General features: G+C 41.0%; 1 protein-coding gene across 1 annotated transcript in view; it reads left to right on the forward strand.

Annotated features, from left to right (window-relative positions):
- Positions 1–20,506, forward strand: part of XK (X-linked Kx blood group antigen, Kell and VPS13A binding protein) — a 51,459-nt gene that overhangs the window by 6,589 nt on the left and 24,364 nt on the right. The window contains exon 2 of the mRNA XM_027963535.3: positions 2,317–2,579. Within this exon, the coding sequence (XP_027819336.1) occupies positions 2,317–2,579 (263 nt within the window). The remainder of the gene's footprint in view (positions 1–2,316; positions 2,580–20,506) is intronic.

Here is a 20,506-nt window from a genome sequence, read left to right on the forward strand (position 1 = left end):
ACTCTCAAAGAGTCTTCTCCAACACCACAGTTCAAAAGCATCAATTCTTCGGCGCTCAGCCTTCTTCACAGTCCAACTCTCACTACCATACATGACCACTGGAAAAACCATAGCCTTGACCAGATGGACCTTAGTCGGCAAAGTAATGTCTCTGCTTTTGAATATGCTCTCTAGGTTGGTGATAACTTTTCTTCCAAGGAGTAAGCTTTTAATTTCATGGCTGCAGTCACCATCTGCAGTGATTTTGGAGCCCAAAAAAATAAAATCTGACTCTGTTTCTACTGTTTCCCATCTATTTCCCATGGAGTGATGGGACCAGATGCAATGGTCAGTTTCTTCTGTCTTCTAGTGATTGTGATCAGTGGGCCAACCTTGTCAAGTTCCAAGGCCTCATACAGCCCTCAGTCATAGATCTGAGTTTTTCCTCAGAGCAGATTCAGTTGGATCAGCTAGACTTAGCTCAAAACCTTGAACTTCATTGTTTTCAGCTAACCAAGTTGATCCACATTGTTTTACATGATTTCATGTAATATATTGGGGCTTTCCTTATAGCTCAGTTGGTAAGAATCCGCCTGCAATGCAGGAGACCCCAGTTTGATTCCTGGGTCAAGAAGATCCGCTGGAGAAGGGATAGGCTACCCACTCCAGTATTCTTGGGCTTCCCTTGTAGCTCAACTGGTAAAGAATCTGCCTGCACTGTGGGAGGCCTGGGTTCGATACCTGGGTTGGGAAGAGCCCCTGGAGAAGGGAAAGGCTACCTACTCCAGTATTCTGGCCTGGAGAATCCCATGGACTAAAGAGTCCATGGGTTGCAAAGTGTCAAACACAACTAATATATTAAAGTATCTGTGACCCCAGTGGACAAAATGTAGCAGACAGTTGCCTCTCCCTCCCCATCCCTCCCCACCCCCTTGCACAACCACACTACTGTGTACCTTGTTTTCTCCCAGGAACAAAGATAATCACAAAATATATCCACTTTGTACTCACTAAAGAAAGAAGTTCCTGCATTTCCTTTCTTACTTCAGGTTTTATTTTAGTATTTCAAATTATACATGTATTCTCATTTCCTTGGTTGCCTCCAGGTGACAGTGCAAAGTTAACAACACTCAATAAAATAAATAAAGCCATAAAATCTTCTGGCAGCATTATAAGGTTGTTATAAAAATGCACATTTGGGGAAAAATGTCCTTTAACAATTTTGAAACCTAAAGCCATGAACACTTTTTATCACTAAGAAAAACATTTTCCCCAATATTTTGTTATGAAAAATTTTGAACATACAGAAGACAACTTGAAAGAGTTGTACAAAGAACACCCAAATACTTGCCACCTAGATTCTACAGTTAACGTTTTATTTCATGTCTATCCATCCTTCTATCAATCCCTCACTTCACTTGTAAGTGTGCGCGCGTGTGTGTGTGTGTGTGTGTAAATCATATATATCAGTACTCTTCCTCTCTTTGCTATTCATATGATTACCTAGAGAGGAAAATCTTTTTAAAAGCCAACTACTCTATCAGTCTAGAAAGGTGACTGGTTTGGGCTCCATCCTCGAGCAAGCTTGAAACTCCATAGATAAGACAGAGCTGGCAGGCTTCCAGGTATGATTGACTTTAGTCCTGTTCTGAAAAGGCTTAAGAGAGCAGAAATAGGTAGTGTGGTCTTCCAGGGGAATTCTAGGTGGGAGGCTGCTCTCTGCTGGGGGATCTCCCAACCACAGCTGCTGTTTTAACTGAAGTGATTTGGGGTATCTATTGGATCTAGAAAAAGTATATGTGCATATATATATATATATATATATATATAATATGTGTGTGGGGGTGAGTGTTGTATATACATGCACACATGCACACACCCCCCCCCCCATATACTGCATTATCTCCATGACAGTGTGGCAAAGTAGGTCTTATCTCTTCTTTATAATTCAGGGACAGAACTTGGGTTAAAAGACATGTCCAAGGCTGCACAGCTAATAAGTGTTAGGAAGGAAAATGGAGCGTTTTTCTGGAGCTCTGGAGCCTGAACCACTTCCCATGCCATTCTCGACTTGGTTTCCTTGCCTCAGTGGCCTTCGGTGTCACCTCTCAACGTGGTTCGTGCTCAGGCCAGTTGGCCTGCTGGAGGGCCTCTAGAAGACTGCGTGCTCACAACTGGTCCTTAGAGAGGATGATTTTAGTGGCGGGGGTGGGGGGCAAGTTGCAGTCCAGAATAACCAAGCCAAGGCTTTGAGAAAGCTAAGTGAAAGTGAGGTAACTGAGAAAAGACAGGATCCTGTCTGCCTCTGATGATCATGACTTGCTGGTTTGTTTCCAGGTGTTTTGAAGTCTTCTGCATCTATTGTCAGTCAAACCACATTGAAGAACCTTATGTCAGCATCACCAAGAAGCGGCAGATACCAAAAAATGGCCACTCAGAGGAAATTGAGAAGGAAGTGGGCCAGGCAGAGGGCAAGCTATTCACCCACCGATCTGCATTCAGCCGAGCATCGGTGATCCAGGCTTTCCTGGGCTCAGCCCCCCAGCTGACCCTGCAGCTGTATATAAGTGTCTTGCGGCAGGATGTCAGTATCGGACGATGTATGTATATTTTTTATTTCTGTTTGCATTTGGGAAGCATGGAGAGCAAAACATAAGGTCTGTTTTGTTTCAGGTGAAATTCATTTCTATGCGCCTTCCATCCGAAGTCTGTGTTCCAGTTACTAAGCTCAAAACGTAGTGAGTTAAAATAATAGTGTTTCTTTTGCTTATGAATCTGAAGTTTAGGCGGCTCTCAAAAGGGCTCACCTCAGCTCCACTGTGCGTTAACTGGGGTGGCTCAAAGATGGGGAGTTGGAATCCACTGAGGGCTCATCCTCTCACAGTTCTTACGGTCGGTGCTGGGCTGGGGCCTCAGATCCTCCCCACTTTGTCTCTCCATGTGGGCTAGTTTGAGCCTCCTCACAGCATGGTGGCTGCTTTCAAGAACGAGTATCCTGAGAGGGAGAAAGGGCCAGGTGGAAGGGTATCCCTTTTGTGATCCAGTTTTGAAGTCATGCAACATTACTTTTGCTGCCATTTTCTTTGTTGATACACGTAGGAATCCTGTTGAGGCTCAAGCCAAAGGGAAGAAAGGAAACTCTGACTTTTGTTGGGGAATGGCCGCAGTCTAGAGGTTCACAGCTGTGATCATTGTGGAAAATACAACTTGCTGTACATAGGCTGAAAGGATGGCTGCCAGGGGCTGGGCCTCTTCAGATTGTGCCTCTGTCACTCAGCAATAGTTGTAAAGCAGCTGAGACAGTTGTAACAGCTTCTTTGTGGTGAATGAGGGCATCAGGAGTTCCTTCCTGTCTTCTTGAAGTTCTAATAGATATCTCATCTTTAAAATAAACACACTTCTCTAACCTTTGGACTAGTCTAACATCATCAAATTGAGGGCAGGTTTTGATTAAGCCAGATTAAAAAAAAACTGCATATGCATTGGACACAAGTGAAAAACCTTCATATGAAAAGAGGAAATGATCCTTTGCAAATATTAATATTGTGAGTAAATGAAAACCAGATATTCTGCTAAGTTTTACTATACAGATAAGCAAAAATGAGTTAAAAGCCTTAAATTTAAAAATACATATTTAAGATAACACTGAAATTGGAATAGTTTAAAATAAATCACCCTTATTAATTTAACTTCCCTCAGTCTTCTTTCTGCCTCTAATCTAGGCTGGATGGTAAAATGTCATTAATTTATGGCTGAGTCACAGGTTATTTGTATATCACAACTGTCTCCCTTATCCAGGTTACATAAGAATGACTGATTCTTAAGATATATCAGAACTTTAAGTTGAGATCTTGGACCTTGGTGGATTAACACCTGTGAAAACACCTTCCACAGCCCCAGATAGACAGTAGATGCTCAATAAATGCAGCAGCATCCTTGTTTTCTAGGGACTTATAACTAGAATGGGCATTGACCAAGGTGAGTCCTCTGCATGCTAATATACCCTTTACCCAGTTCATTGTTTTCCATGTGGCAGAAACACAGCAAGAGACCAGATATGGTGATAGCCAATTTGATTTTTACATGTTGGTTCAATTTTTTTTCTCAAGTTACTGAAAATGAAGTTGTCTTTTAGCTCAGAGGTTGGCAAATAGCAGCCCATGGATATAATCAGGGGGTGCTTGTTTTTGTAAATAAAGTTTTATTGGAACGCAGCCATGCCCTTTGATTTACTTCTTGTCTATGTCTGCCTTTTTTTTTTCCTTTGAGCAGAGTTGAGTAGTTGCATAGTTGCAACAGAAAATAAGTGGTCCACAGAGCATAAAGTATTTACTGTCAGGCTTCTTACAGAAAGTTTGCCAACCCACATTACAGTTTTTCAGATGGAATTCTATTCGGGAAAATGAAACCTATCTCATAAATGTCAGTGTCACAAAGAATATCTATAACATGCCCCCCGAGAACTTGGAATAATATAAGTCCCCTGAGAATTAAACGATAAATATGTATAGAGAAAGGAAGTGGGCATGGTCCTCTTAAAAATACAGATAACTGCAATTTATATAGGTTTTGACTAACCCTAATCACTGCCTTAGCATATCTGAGGAAGTAATCCCTCAGCCGGAAGGGGAAAGGTAGTTATAATTAGAGCACAGGCTGGGGTGTGTCATGGAGGCCATGGGCAGTATCTGTCATATGATTAGGAATGCATTTGGTGCAAGAAACAAACACTTGACTACAAGGTTAGACAACCCATTATTTTGCTCATCTAAGAAGAAATTGGAGTTAGGCCATTGCTGGCATTACATCAGCTGCTCACACTGATAAAGTTGATGTCCCTACAATTCCATTGGCCTTTCTTTTGGGTTGATACTGCATAGAATCCATCATGGCTTCATTCAAGGTAGGAAGGGAAGCATGAAGCAGAAGGGGGAATGTCTTTCTTCCTTTAGTTCAGTCACTCAGTTGTGTCCGACTCTTTGCAACCTCATGGACTGCAACATGCCAGGCCTCCCTATCCATCACCAACTCCTGGAATTTACTCACTCTCATGTCCATAGAGTTGATGATGCTATCCAACCATCTCATCCTCTGTCATACCCTTCCCTTCCTGCCTTCAATCTTTCCCAACATCAGGGTCTTTTCAAATGAGTCAGTTCTTCACATCAGGTGTTCAAAGTATTGGAGTTTCAGCTTCAGCATCAGTCCTTCCAATGAATATTCAGGACTGATTTTCTTTAGGATGGACTGGTTGGATCTCCTTGCAGTCCAAGGGACTCTCAAGAGACTTCTCCAACACCACAGTTCAAAAGCATCAATTCTTCAGCACTCAGCTTTCTTTATAGTCCAACTTTCACATCCATTCATGACTACTGGAAAAACCATAGCTTTGACTAAACAGACCTTTGTTGGCAAAGTAATGTCTCTGCTTTTCAGTATGCTGTCTAGGTTGGTCATAACTTTTCTTCCAAGGAGCAAGCATCTTTTAATTTCATGGCTGCAGTCACCATCTGCAGTGATTTTGGAGCCCAAAAAAGTAAAGTCAGCCACTGTTTCCATCACTTCCCCATCTATTTGCCATGAAGTGATGGGACCAGATGCCATGATCTTCGTTTTCTGAATGTTGAGTTTTAAGCCAACTTTTTCACTCTCTTCTTTCACTTTCATCAAAAGGCTCTTTAGTTCTTCTTAACTTTTTGCCATAAGGGTGGTGTCATCTGCATGTCTGAGGTTATTGATATTTCTCCCGACAATCTTGATTCCAGCTTGTGCTTCTTCCAGCCCAGTGTTTCTCATGATGTACTCTGCATATAAGTTAAATAAGCAGGGTAACAGTATACAGCCTTGATGTACTCCTTTCCCAATTATTAGTAAGTAAAAGCTTTCCCAGAAACCTCCCTAATAAACCTCATTTAGGTCTCATTGACCAGGATTGGTCATGTGATCACCTTGGTTCAAGAAATGCTAGAGAAGCTGGGCATAGGACAGTTAAAACCAGTGGCTTTGAACAACATTCCTTCAACTTCTCTGGTGATGATGTGACCAGAGATGGGAGCTGGGGAGCTTGTTAAAAAATCGACAGAAAAACAGGCTTCATTCTTGGAAATTGTGATTTGCTAGGTATGGGATGGTAGCCTCAGATAGGTCTTTTGATCTTTTTTCTCTTTTGTTTTTTAAACAAGTGTTCCTGGTAATTTTTATGTTTAGCACAGTTTGGGAACACTGGACTAGATAAGTCACAGCCTGCCTAGGGCTGGGCCCATGCCACCCACAACAAAATTATGTTTTCTTAAAATATAGGAGGAGGACACTGTCTGCCATACCATATGTTGAGACCAATAAAAATATCCATTCTTGATAGGAAAGGACATGAAGTCCATCTGAACCTGATCCCGTTCAACATTCAAACTCTGTATAGCTTTCTTTTCTCTCTTATCCTATGCTCACTTAGCAAATGCTGATGAATTTGGCCTTGGCAGATCTTGGAGGGGAGGTGGAGCCAGCCACATGGTCCACTGGAGAGGTTTTTGTTAATTGCAATACAATTCATACAACAATAAGTTCACCATTTTAAATGTACAATTTAGTGGATTTTAGGATATTTACTATGTTGTATCATCATCACTATCTAATTTTAGAATATTTTTGATACATCAAAAAGAAATCCCATACTTAGTAGCAGTCACTCCTCATTTCCCCTCTCCAGACCCTGGCAATCACTAATCTGCTTTCTGTCTCTATGAATTTGTCTATTTTGCATACTTCATATAAATGGTATCATATACTTTTGGAGAGTTTCTTCCCCCATAGTCAGTAAATAATGGACACTGTCTGTGACCCTCATCCTTTGAGTGAGACTAGTCAGGGACTTGATTAAGTCACTGGACCTTGGAGGATAGATTGATCTGAGGCCCAGATGAGTTCACCAAGGTTTCTGTGTTCTGTGAAGACCTCTGCAGCATGCCACTTGGCCTGCCTGGATCTCCAAGTGTCCTTCTCTCTTCTAGTCAAGGTGGTAATGCTGGCAGTAATGATGACTGCTTCTCAGATCCTTGCTTTGTGCCAGGCACTATGATTGGCATGATTTTGTTTTACATTCACAGCATCCCTGTGAGATAGATCTGATTACTTCCATCTTCTTAAGGATGAAAATTGTACTCCTAGTGTCCCAGAGGAGGCAGGACGTAGGGTTAGATTTATGTGAATTCACTCATTGAAGTCAATGAATATGTATTGAATATGTTTTGTGTTCCTGACCTTGTGCTGGGCTCCAAGGATAAAGTGGTGAATAAGGTGGACAGGGCTATATCCTTCTGGAACAGGATAAGCAAATAGGATACAAATAATTAGTTGTATATTTATTTTATTTCAGGTAAATCCTGCAAAGTAAAAGTCTGTTGGGAGACTCTAACTAAGTCTGAGAGATAAGGGAAAATTTCCCAGGGGAACTTAAGTATAAACTAAAATCTGGTAGATGAATCAAGTGAAGTAAAAGAAGGAAAGGGTATCCCAGGATTTCAGACTTTATCCCAGAGGCACTAGGAGGTCACTGATGAGTTTTAAACGTCACAGTGTCATGATCAGATTTTGTTTTAGAAGCTGATTACTCTGGAAAATGGACTGGAAGGGAGTGAGGGGAGAAACAAGGAGGCCCAGAAGTGAGCTGCTACAGTTGTCAAGTTGAGAACAATAATAGCTTAGGCTGTAATAGTAGAAATGGGTTATTGGGGCAATATTACTGGTGCAGAAATTGAACAAGGTGATGATTGATTGAATGGGAAGGTGGGACAAAGGCAGATGTCAGACATAGTTCCCAAGTTCCTGACATATATTGTTGATTTATACCCTACCTCATTCCAAAAATGGACTTGGTGACAGGGCTTATTAGTTAGTGCTATGATACTCTCTGTGGAATATACCCTTCTGTCTGCTCTTGTGGAAACTGGTAAATTAAATGGTAGTATTATATAAAAATATCATCTGGACTAAAGCATGTAATTCATGCAGTTCATATGATTACTAAAGATTACTGAACTTATTTATGAATTTGTCTCATTGTAAACACAATTAAAAATCTCACTCTCACATGAAATACTTAACCTTTCTAACACCATTTATTTGAGAAAGGAACAAAGTTATCAGTGGCTGAATACATGTTTTAAGATGTACAAGTATATAAATTCTATCCTAAGTGATAGACTCCGATATATACACAGTTCTTATGAACACTCTACATGCTGTGTTAGGTTGAAAAAAAAAATTGTCACATCAAGTGAAGAAGGAAACTAATTACTCTCCTATTAGTTGATTCAGTGTCTGACATTTTCTCCTGTTCATCAGATGCCAAAGGACCCCCATCTGCTGCTCCTGGCCTGTCATACAGGACTAGGCTGCCCAGCCAGCTTTAACAGTGGGGTCAGTGGACCTGGGTTCGCCATCCCAGTTAACCACTTTCTGGCTGTGTTATCTTGAACATCTGTCTGTCTCCTGTGAGCAGCGGCTTCCTCACCTGTAAGACGGGGATAATCAGAGTTCCTCCATCTTGGAGATGCAGTCACGATGTGCCTATAAACTGTGACTTAACACAGAGCCTGGCACAGGCCACATCCTTTACAGATGGCTGCCTGTGTCTCCCTCCCCAGCTGCTTAGACAGGTCCCCCAAAGGACGGCCAGGCCTGGTTCTCATGTGATTGCTGGATGCTTAGGCCTCTGGCTGTGAGAAACCCAGCCTGGCCTGCTGCACCTTGTGGGGGTAGAGTGCTGTGCAGAGGAGGAAGCCAGGGCTACATCCAGGAACCACACAGTCCTTACCTTGGTTCCCTCTCTGCTCCCGTCTGTCTGGTGACACCCTCTATCTCCCTCCTTCCTCCACTGATGGAAGCTTGGCACTGGCTTAGCCTTTGCTGGCTTCTCAGGAGTGTCTGAGAGTAACCATGTCGGGTATGTGTACAACTCTGTGGAGCAGGTGCTTGTTTAATCCAAGAAACCTTTCTTGACACCTGGTGCTCCTTCAACCAGATGCCTCACTGTCAAGATATTCACCGCACAAATTTGTGGATCGTTACAAGAGCCATAAAGCCCTTCTGGACTCAGACAAGCCTCCCTCTTACCCTCCTGCTTATTTGAGTGGCCAGCAGGCTTCTCCCCAGTGATGGCAGGTAGAGAGTGTCCTTCAGCTGGTCACATGAGGACACCAGCCATGCCACCCTGTCCCTGAAGTGGAGCATCTTTATGTCCAGGGCATGGTACCTCATCTTCCAGTGACTTTCAGACAACAGGGAGTGCCTCCAGGGTGGGTGGTACCAGGGAATCAATCATGGTATTCACATCCTGCCAGGTTGGTTAAATAGCTGTGTGGTTGCTGAAAGTGGTTGATTTTGGCTTATGGCTGTGGCGTGTTTTAGCACAAGATGTAGTCTCCAGGATACGTCACCAGAAGTCACACCAGAGGATCCATTGAGGACCAGAGAAGTCATAGTAGGTGGATAAAGTGTCAGGTTAGCAGGTCTGTGTGCTCAGTGTCACCTTACAGTCCATGCCATGTCAGCACTAGTGGCCCCTGTGACACCTGCAGGAGCCAGGCTTCCTGGGCTCTTTAGACTCTCTGTTTGATGACTAGGTTTGGAGGTTGAGCTTTTCTGACCTCGTGTGGGCAGGCCATGTGCAGAGTCACGTGGACAGGGGAGACTCAGGTAGAGCTGTACCGCCATCCTTTAAGAACTCACAGCTGTGCCTGTGGGTTCACAGGAGACACGGGGGCCCTGGGCAGCTTGTCCTCCAGCTAACTGTGGCACCCTACCACACCCCTCTCCTCCCCAGGACCAGGGGTCCTCCACCAGGGGAGGAAGGCAGGCAGAGGCTGAGAACCACTGCCCTTGGGAAAGCAGGAGTCACCCAAGGTTAGGCTTTTCATGCATTTTGAAAAGACGGAAGGGGACTGGTGAGGGAGGATTTGTTCTAACTTGAGCCCTGCAGAGACCAGTGACAACCAGTGCCCTGTTGGGAGTGGGAAAACTAAAGCCAGTATGAGTGGGAGCAAGGACTAGGGAGGGCGTGCCTGCCAAACCAGGTCTGTGACCAAAAGCAGTGTCAGGGCAGGCCAGGGTCAGACACAGACACAGGTCAGCACAGGTGAAAACATCACGTGTGAGATGACATGAGCCCGAGTCCAGCCTGGAAAGACCTTGGAGAGGAATGTCAGATTGCTGTCGGCGTGAACACAGGCCTGGGAATAAGGCTGGCCTCCCTCTGAAGACAGCCTCTGAGAAGAGGTGTTTCGAGGGCCCAGGCTCCCCTGGCCCCTGAATCTGACAGGTCCTACAGTCATGTAGCTGTAACTCTTTAGAATAGGTCTCTAGATCCCCAAAATATAATTTCTAAATGAGGGACCATTTAGTAACCTCTAATACATTCTTTCCTAAAGCATAAATTGCAAAGTGGCAGCTCACAAACCTGATCTGGATGGTGTTTGTTAGTCCTCCGCAGACATCTTAAAAGAAAATTCATAAGTGCTGACACTTAGAATCACAAACTTTCAACCTAATTATCTGGATTTCTGACTTCTTTCGTGAAATCAAAATGTCTGGATGCCCATGTGGTTGCAGTCAGCTGCAAATACAAGATACTATCCCATTAAGGTTGGCGTTTGGTTTGCCACTTCTCTCTTTTGGATTTCATGTCTCACCCACTTTACTCATAGTGGCCACTATAGTCTGGACACTGTAGAGACTTGAACTTGTTACTCACACCACAAATTAAGTCTAAGTTCACAGTGTTCATAAGGATCAATTTTCTCCTTTAATGATGTATTATAGTACAGGGCTTCTCAAACTATCTTCAGTGTACAGTCAGTATTATCTGTTCTTCTTGTTCTAATTCCTTATGAACTGATAGGAGGTCCTATAATTCATGACTGATACACAGCTGACATTTGACAAATGTCTTTATAAGAGAGAGTCAGGAAGAGATTTGATTACAGAGTGAGATGATAATGTGAGGACTGGAGCAAGATGCTATATGCTTGCTTTGAAGATGGAGGATGGGGCCACTAGGCAAGGAATGCAAGCTAGAAAGTCAAGGAAATGGATTCTTCTCTTGGGCCTCTGGAGGGACCATGGCCCTATTGGCACCTTGATTTTAACCCAGAGAAACTAATTTGAGACTTCTGGCCCCCAAAGCTGTAAGAGAATAAAGGTGTGTTGTTTTAGGCCACCAAGTTTGTGATAATTTGTTACAGGAGCCATAGGAAACTAATAACAGGTGCAGAGTAACCTTTTACAATCTCTTATTAGGAGCAGACCAATACTCCAAGAAAAGTGGCTCATTTTCATGGAGAGCAAATAAATTCTAGATTTGCTTCAATGTAATATTTGATTTTAAAGGACCCACAATCTCTTTTTGATAAACTTACAAGTAAACCCATAAACTGAGCCAGATTTGGCAAAGTTTAACACAGATTTGTGTTACTTTTCAGATTCTTCCACAGACTTACTGCTTTCTATATTCATTCATTTTTTTTTCTTCACCATTCTTCCTCTTTCCCATTCTGGAACAAGTCATTTTACTTCAGCCCAAACACTTTTTCTGCCCTTAATTTTTAAAATGTCTCATTATCTTCAGACTTATAGTAGAGACTCATTCTTATAGAGTCTCATTTACATAAATTATAACTTTTAAGCAGTCACAGGTATTTCATGGAGAAAACCAGGGGGTGGATCATTGTGAATTTCTGTCATTTTAGCAGAGCTTTTGAATACATTCAAGCCAGCTTTTTTCAGCCATGCAATTCCTTTCTATAGTTTCACATCCTGGCAGAAATGAACATACTCATTTACAAATCCAAAGATACAGCCTCTGTAGCATAACAAAAGTATATCAACTCAAATCATGCTTAGTAATCAATGTTTTAGTATTCTTTCTTAGACATTTTCTAGGTATCCATTGAATTTCTGTTAATTATCTCATAATATCACTGCAGAGCCTTGTTATCTAAAGACTTTAGAAATGTTTTTCAACAGAACATACTCCAAAATCTCATTACTGTGGAAAATACAGGTTTATCAGAACAATGACTCACTCTATTTGTTTAAATATAAATTGATTTTTTTCCTATAATCTTAGATCTTCAGTAGGAGTAATTCTAGTTCTTTTGATCATAAACCTGTAGGAAAAATATACCCAAGAGGCTTAAAAATGTACACTTGTATTATAACTAACACTGATGAATCAGAGAAGACCTAGTTGTCATTAAACTCAAAATATTATACTAGTCATCATACTCAAAGATTTACGTGAATTATGTCAATTTGAACTTTTAAAATATTTTAAAATCTAGCACTTTTAAAGTGCTCATTAGTAGCTCATTTTTATATTTTAGGAAATTTTAGTTATATTTAGTCTATATAAACAATTATTTATTTAGATATGCCATCAGAATAGAGGTCCTGTATTTTTTTTGAAATTTTAAACTTTTTATTTTATATTGGGATCTAGCTAATTAACAATGTTATGGTAGTTTTAGGTGAACAGTGAAGGGACTCAGCCATACATATACATTTATCCATTTCCCCCCAAAGCTCCCTCCCATCCAGGCTGGTACCAAACATTGAGTAGAGTTCCATGTGCTATACCTTAGGTCCTTGTTGGTTATCCATGTTGAATATGGCAGCGTGTACATGACCTTCCTGAACTCCATGTCACTCCCCCACCACCACAAGCAACCATAAGTTCATTTTCTAAGTCTGTGAGTCTTTCTGTTTCATAAGTAAATTCATTTGTATCATTTCTTTTTAGATTCCACATAAAAGGGAAGTCATATGATATTTCTCCTTCTCTGTCTGACTTACAGTATGACACTCTGTAGGTCTGTCCATATTGCTGCAAATGGCATTATTTCATTCTTTTTAATGGCTTAATAATATTCCATTGTATATATATATGCCACATCTTCTTTATCCATTCCTCTGTCAGTGGACATTTAGGTTGCTTCCATTTCTTGGCCATTATAAACAGTGCTGTGCTAAACACTGACATGTATCCAAAGGTAGGAAAACATTACGTCCTCACACAGTCAGAGATGAAGGAATTTCTGAATTACAGACACAGGTACATATAGCCACAGAGACATAGCTTCAGTTCTACAATTTCAGTCATGGGTTAAGTGTAAACACAAGCAGAAAATCTCCCTAGTCCAGATTTCAAATAGCTGTTTTCTTCCCAAAGGGCATGACATTTTGAATTGATTTGAGATAAAAAATGGACTAACAAATAAAAAGGCTGACAAACCGGATTCTCTTTTGTGGGCAGGGACCTGAATCATATAGACCTGAATATCTATAAACCATGAACCCATTTAGAGAAAGCTCCAGATGGTCAGACCCTCGTACCAAATCCCCATCCATTTCTGCCAATGATAGGGAATAACTTATCAGCCATAAATAAACCAAAATAAAACATTAGTAGAGAGGCAATTTTAAATTAGAAGAACGCAGAGTCCTCACAGTTTTGTTGGCATTCTGGCTTCACCCAGGAGAGCTAAGAAAAGACACACCTGGGCTTTCACCGCACACCAGGCGCACTTCTCCGTGAACAATGTTTACCTGGCTCTGACAGGTGAATCTATTGGGCATCTCATTGTGAGCTCCAAAGCGGTTAAAAGATATTTTTCAAAAAGGATGAAATCTTGTCAGATGTTAAAACGAATTCAAAAGAAAACAAAAGAATGTTGAGCAGGAATATTGAAAGAAGTGTGTAATTGGAAGCAAAACTGGTTTTATTGCATTGTGTGTGTGTGGGGGGGGGCGACAGTTGAACCTCTGCTGGACAATGCATTTTGTCATGTATCTGTGACCTGATAGCCTGGATCTTGGAGCCAGCAAGCGACAGGCCCACGACCACCACAGGAGGTGCATTGCCCCCAACATGTGGAAAGGGCAGTGCCCAATCCTGAGCTCTACCTCTTCTTTATGGATGTGACCATTTCTCCAATTCATGTCCCAATTCAGGAAGAATTGCTTTCAGAGCCTGGCAGGGGCCCTCAGAGTCTCATCCACTGGCTAAGCCACTCACAATTGAGGGAGCCCATGCTGCTGCTATCAGCAAATGTAGCTAGAGTTTAGATCCATGGGTGTGCTCCAGACTCCTCTCAGTTTCTGTCATTGTGAATTGAAAGTTTCTGTGGGATATCTGAAAGGAGAGAGCTCATGGAGTTGATGGGTTTAGTCAGGAGAAATGAATGGACTCATAGCCTGGAGAGCTGAACGTAGGGCCTGTAACAGGCTCTTCTGTACTCCGAGCCACGTGTCCTTGGCCCTTTTGATTTTAGCATAGCTGTGGTGAAAAGTTCCGTGGACATTGCTAACATCCCCTGTCCAGCCTGTGTCCCAGCACACCATGAGAGGTATTTTTCTTCCTTTCTGTCTTAGGATTTTCCCCTATGCCAGGGAACACAGCTCAGTGTTGGAAAGTGTGGGCAAGGTAATGCTTGTTGGGCCACCTGCAAACTAAGGAAGATGGTAGTGAATGAATAAAGCTTCAGCCTCTGTCCTTAAGGTGAATAATTCGGGATCCAATACGTATGGTGGATCCCCAGTGGAAATGATGCCCACTGGCTGCAGTGGGAACCAGCTTCACAGTGTCATGTAGTCTTTATGAGCCTTGCTTCCTTCCCTCCTTCGCTCTGTTTCCTAGGCTCCCCTCCCAATGAACTGCCTGCATCCAGATGCTTGTCTCAGGCTCTGCCATTAGTGCTGTCATCTGAATGGAGGTGGTCTCTTCAGTCAAAGCGGGCCAGGCATGTGCAGCTATGGAAAAGGCAGCTAACTTCTTCAAGGGCACACGTTCTGATGGAGGCTGTGAAAGAATAGAGGGGTAGGAATAGAGAGGTTTGTATAAGAGATAGGCTGAAATTGTGCCCCAGGGATTCTAGCTGGATGAGGGAAAATAGAGGATTCATTTGATTTCAGAGCTTGTTGTAGGTTTCTCATGGAGGGCCACTTGAGGGAATAGCCTGGGCAAGGAGACACTATGGAGTAATATGCCTGGAAAGGGGGCAAAAGGTCTTCACTGTATCAGCTAGCTATTGTGAATAACAAACTACCCAAGACTTAGTGGGTTAAACAGTTAGCATTTATTGTTGCTCAGTAGTCTACAGGTCCACTGGGCAGTTCTGGTCTGGGCCTGTCTAGGCTGATGTTGAGTAAGCTTGCCCATGAATTCACATTCAGTCTGGGGGTCAATTGGGAATAATCGGTCTAGGATGGCAGCACTTGGAATGGCTCTCTTCCATGTGTTTACTTCCTGAGAAGCCTGCCCTGGTGGTGGCAGGGCTCTGAGAGAGTCACAGCGTGCCCAGCCTCTTGTGGTCTAGGCTCAGAACTGGGCCATTGTCACTTCTTCCAGATTCTGTTTCCACTTAGCACAATCAAGAAGAGATCAGGAGAGAAAATGAAATCCCTTTCATGATAATATGCCACTAAGTTGACACTACTCAGTAGAGCATTTTCACTTGTATTATATGGATATTAGCCTCCTTTAATTTTTAGCCTGTTGGTTAGACCTGATTTTTCCCTGATGAAGCAACACTAACACAACTACTTCCCTTACGACATGGCAGGTCTTCACATTTTCACAAGTGTCCTGTCTTCCTTTTCTTTTCCGTTCTCCAAACCCTCCAGTCATTTCTCTAATGGCATGCTTGGTAGCCATCAAGGTCACTGTATCTGAAATACAGTCTGGTTCATCTGACTTGTCACTCTTAACACATGGCATTCATAACTGCATGTGACATTGTAGGAATATATGATGAGCTTATAGCAGTGAAACTGTTTTACTTTATTTTTGCTTTAATCTGAACTCTGCGATTTTATTGATGTGCCCAAATGTAGCTTTTGGGAAAGCTCAATCACACAGTTGGTTTATACTGATAGATCTGATAAATTGTCCCATTTCTTCTTCCATACTGAGAGCAGCTAAATCAAGATTTACCCATCTTGTACTTACTTAGTATAATTTTACATATATAAAGGTAGGGTTTGATTTTTTTTTCTTGTTTCTATTTCCTTTTCTTGGCTTCAAGCCCAGGATATCAGTCTGTTCAGATAATTGTGAATCATGATTCTCTTGTCTTCCCAGTTTTGTCCTAGCTATAAGTTTATGTCTTCATGCAGCAGTTGACAAGACAGTGAGGTTAGGACAGCCCCAAAGCTACAGCCCTGTGCACTCCTTGACAATTGCCCTTTGGCCTGGAAGGAAGTAGTAAAGCATATGAGTGCAGATTGCATATCTCATTGAAAATCCATCTGCACTGCACTCACACTAGCATATGCATTTTCTCTAACTTGTCCACAAGGACATCATGAGAGGGCTTTTTCTGTTTTATGGGGCTTTTTCTGGAGGCCTTGCTGAAAACCATGCACAATATCTATAATATATACCCACTTATTAGCTGCAGATATCTTTTCTTTGTGCATGTAGACAGGAATAAAGAATATTATAAGAAACACCCATGTACCTACTTGTCTGCTTTACTGAATATTCACATTACATGTTTGCTTCAGAAATTTTTTTTTCTGTTTAAGAAATAAAACAATACTAGTACAATTGGGGCACCCCATGATGCTTCCTCATCATAATTTCAGAGTTTATCATTCTCATGTGTGATTTATGACTTAACTGCATTTACACTGTCTCTATGACTATTCTGTATTGGTTTTGTAGGTGTTTAAACTTTATCATACTGTAGATATCATTATGTAACTTGCATTTTTTGCTCAACATAATATTTCAAGAACTATACATGCTCCATGCTGATGAATGTAGCGCTAGTTCTTTCTTTCTTGTGGCTAAGTACAATTTTCTAAGAGATAGACAATAAATGTTTTCGATTAACAATAAAGAATCCACCTGCCAATGCAGGAGATGCGGGTTCAATCCGTGGGTCAGGAAGATCCCCTGGAAAAGGAAATGGCAACCCACTCCAGTATTCTTAACCTGAGAAATCCCTTGGACAGAGGAGCCTGGTGGGCTATAGTCCATGGGGTCTCAAGAGTCGGACATGACTGAGCAACTAAACAACAAATGGTCAGTGTCACATAGTCTTCCTGGTTTTTGTCTGTTTTTATAACTCTTTAACAGTGTGCAAAGCACTGTTAACTCTCATACTGTACAAAAATAGGGTTTAGATTGCCAACCTCTGTTCTCCTGTCCTGTCAGACTCACACTGTTTCTCCATCCTCCTTTTGATTTACATGGCTTCCTACGTCGTACGTTCCCTTTTTATAAAACAGAATGACTGCCTTGCCTACCTCCTAGAGTAGGAAGATAAGGCAGATGATAGACATGAAAGTGCTTGGAAATGTTGCTTTTTCCCATGCTGCACAGCATGTAGTATCTTAATTTCCCCACCAGGTGTCAAACCCATTCCCTCTGCAGTAGAGGTGCAGAGTCCTAACCACTGGACCATCAGGGAAGTCCCTGAAATGTTTTGTTTTTTTAATGCTTTTTTATGCCTTCTCTCTCTTTTCACTTTCTTTTTCTTTTTTCCTCTTTCCTTCCTTTTTGCTCCTTCATATTCCATGAAGAAATATGGGAGCTCATTGAGAAATGTAGATGACTGAGACACATAGGTAGACACTGTTGAGCAGTGGGAGATTGATTGGGAAGACCTGAGCCCAAGTGTTACATTCTTGCCGGTGGTTTCTCTGCAGCTCTGGGACATCAGTGGCTGGGAAATTCAGGAGGCACACTCATTCTAGGCAGCCTATTAGTAGAACACAGCTGTTATTTTGTTTAAATGTGCTTGGTCTAAGGTCTGGGCTGATGGCCTGTTCTGCCACCAAATAGCTATGTGACCAGTCTCACCTCACAGCCTTTTGGCTCTTCATCTGTCAACTGCATCTGTCAACACAGGTTTCACAAGATTGTTGTGGAAATTAAATGAGATAAGCTTAAAATGTTAGTATGTGGTGCAGGCCCTTGGTGAAATGCTTATTAGAGGTTAATTTGCTATATTTTTACCTATGAAGGTTAATTACTATACTTTATTGTTTACTTATAGAGGGTCCCCCTTTAGGATCACTGCACTAGACAGCGAGTCCACAAAGGGTACGTGCCTACTTTTCTCTTTTTTTGTATAACAATGGTAGCTTTAATGGATTTTAATAAAATTTGTAACTTTTCAAAAAGTGAGTAAGGTGAGCTTGGATTCGGTATTTCAGCACCTTCTCTGGTCTTAACACAAAACAATGATGAATTAATTTTTCTTTGTGGGAAGGGTTTATTAGTAATTTAATTTCTTTAATGACCAGATAGCTATTCAGATTTTTAACTTCATCATGAGTCACTTTTGGTATGTTGTATTTTTCTACCAATTTGTCCATTGCACCTATGTTGCTGAATTTATTGGCAACTGTTGTTAGTAATATTCTCTTATATGATTTAATGTTTGTAGGACTGTAATGCTATTTCTTAATTTCTGATATTCATAATTCATTTTGTATCTTTTGTTTCTTTATCAGTCCATCTAGGAGTTTATCAATTTTGTTGATCTTTTCAAAGAACCAACTTTTGTATGTCTACTTTAAAAACTATCCCCAAATGGGAACTTTAATTTGAAAAAAAATAGTAGTGTCCTTCATCTGTTACTACAAACACCTTTTCTAAATGCCTTAAACACATAGTTAATAGTACCTAGCCTGGTGACAGGTATGTGGATGTACTAAAGCCTTTTTTTTAAAGTTGAACTGAATCTACATATTTTTTTCTCAGGTATGACATACTCAATCCTTCCACATTAACTTCCCTGCAGTTAAAGATCACCTTACTCTTAGATTGGCTGAGGGTCGGAGATTTAAACATGGGCAAGAGGAACCTGTAGAAAGGGTCAGACCAGCTCTCACAGCTATATGATTATATGGGTAATAGTCATTGATGTTGCTGGCCTTTCCTTATTAAGGCTGATTCTGTAGTTTTTCCACATGTAGGAGCCTGAGGAAGAAGATTGAGATAGCCAGTCTTTATATTTCCAGAGATAAGTAGTTTTTAATGCTGACTTCAAGTTGAAAGCTATTTCTGGTATTTCTGATTATGTCTCAGGAGACCAAAAAGTAATTTGGGCTCAGTGGATAGAATGAAATTGAATTTTCTCTAGGGAAGATAATATTAAACATAAATGCAAAGCATCTTGTAACAAGGTTATTACAATGGTATATGTCCACTATGTTCAGGAAAAAGTAAGACAGTAAAATTCACGACTGTAGACTTGGTGAGAATTAGTTACTTATGGACAGAGAAGTTGTTACCATTTGCTTCTGCTAACATTTTCTGAGTTCTCTTTCATATGTGGACCAGGATCCAAATGTCAAGGTTAATTAAAGGAAGTGTATGTGTGTAAAGTGATGAATATCTAGAAAGAATCTAGGAAACTTTGATTTCAAAGTTTTTTGTTCACTTTTAAACCTTTTAGAAGCTCATTTGAATTGTTTTAGTCAATGCTTAGTAAAAAGAATGGCAATATGTTGAGCAGAGCGTTGGTTATCCAATTTCTTCTCTTTCAAAGTAAGAGTGCCTGGCAGAACAGATGTGTCAAATGTGCCATGAAACTCAAACAATCCAAAGGGAATGGAGATTTCTGAACATCTGACTTTCTGGTAAACGTGGGCCACCCAGAAATATATTTTGCTTGTGTTTTTTTCAGCCTTATATTTGTTATTTTTATACCTTTCTTTGGAGAAGATCCTATACATTTTAGAAATGCTCTTCAAGGATTGAGGTGCACCGTTTGGAACATGTTGGTATTAATAGCATATGGTTTGGTAAATGAAGAAGCTATGTAGCACTGGCTCGGATACAGTGGTTTTTTTTTTTTAATTTGATAATAAATCCTTGTTATCAATTAACTTATTCAACAAATAACTATTAAAGGCCCACTGTGTGCCAGGCACTATACTCCATCCCAGACAGCAGTGAATAAAATAAAATCTGTTTTTATTGAGCTTATATTCTATTCTATATAAATATTCTATATGAATATTTTTCTTTCACCTAAAAATAGACCATTGATTAATTGGAAACTTGATTAAATATGGGCAAATTGAAGTTTGTGGTTATTTTTAATTTTAATTTCTGAAAATTTTACATGCATGTGTCCAAAAGCATCACTGTACCCATTAAATATGTGCAGTTATTTGTATGTAAATTATTCATCAGTAAAGCAGTAAAACATTTACTCTAGTTTGTTTTCTTCTTACCCTAAGGTTGATTGAGCTGTATTGTATTGACTGCTCCAGTATGAAAGTTTCTCAGACTTCTGTTAATACTTCATGTTAGACGTCTGTGATTTGGATCCCACATTACTCTCAACTACCTATATCAGATGAATTTGACTATTGCAGATCCAATAAGTGACATATATGGAGAGAGAGAGAGAGGTATTAACTGGAGAAGGAAATGGCTACCCACTCCAGTAGAGAATTCCATGGACATAGGAGTCTGTGGGGTTGCAAAGAGTTGGACGCAACTGAGCGACTA

This window comes from Ovis aries, chromosome X (genome assembly GCF_016772045.2).
Source record: "Ovis aries strain OAR_USU_Benz2616 breed Rambouillet chromosome X, ARS-UI_Ramb_v3.0, whole genome shotgun sequence".
Taxonomy (NCBI): domain Eukaryota; kingdom Metazoa; phylum Chordata; class Mammalia; order Artiodactyla; family Bovidae; genus Ovis; species Ovis aries.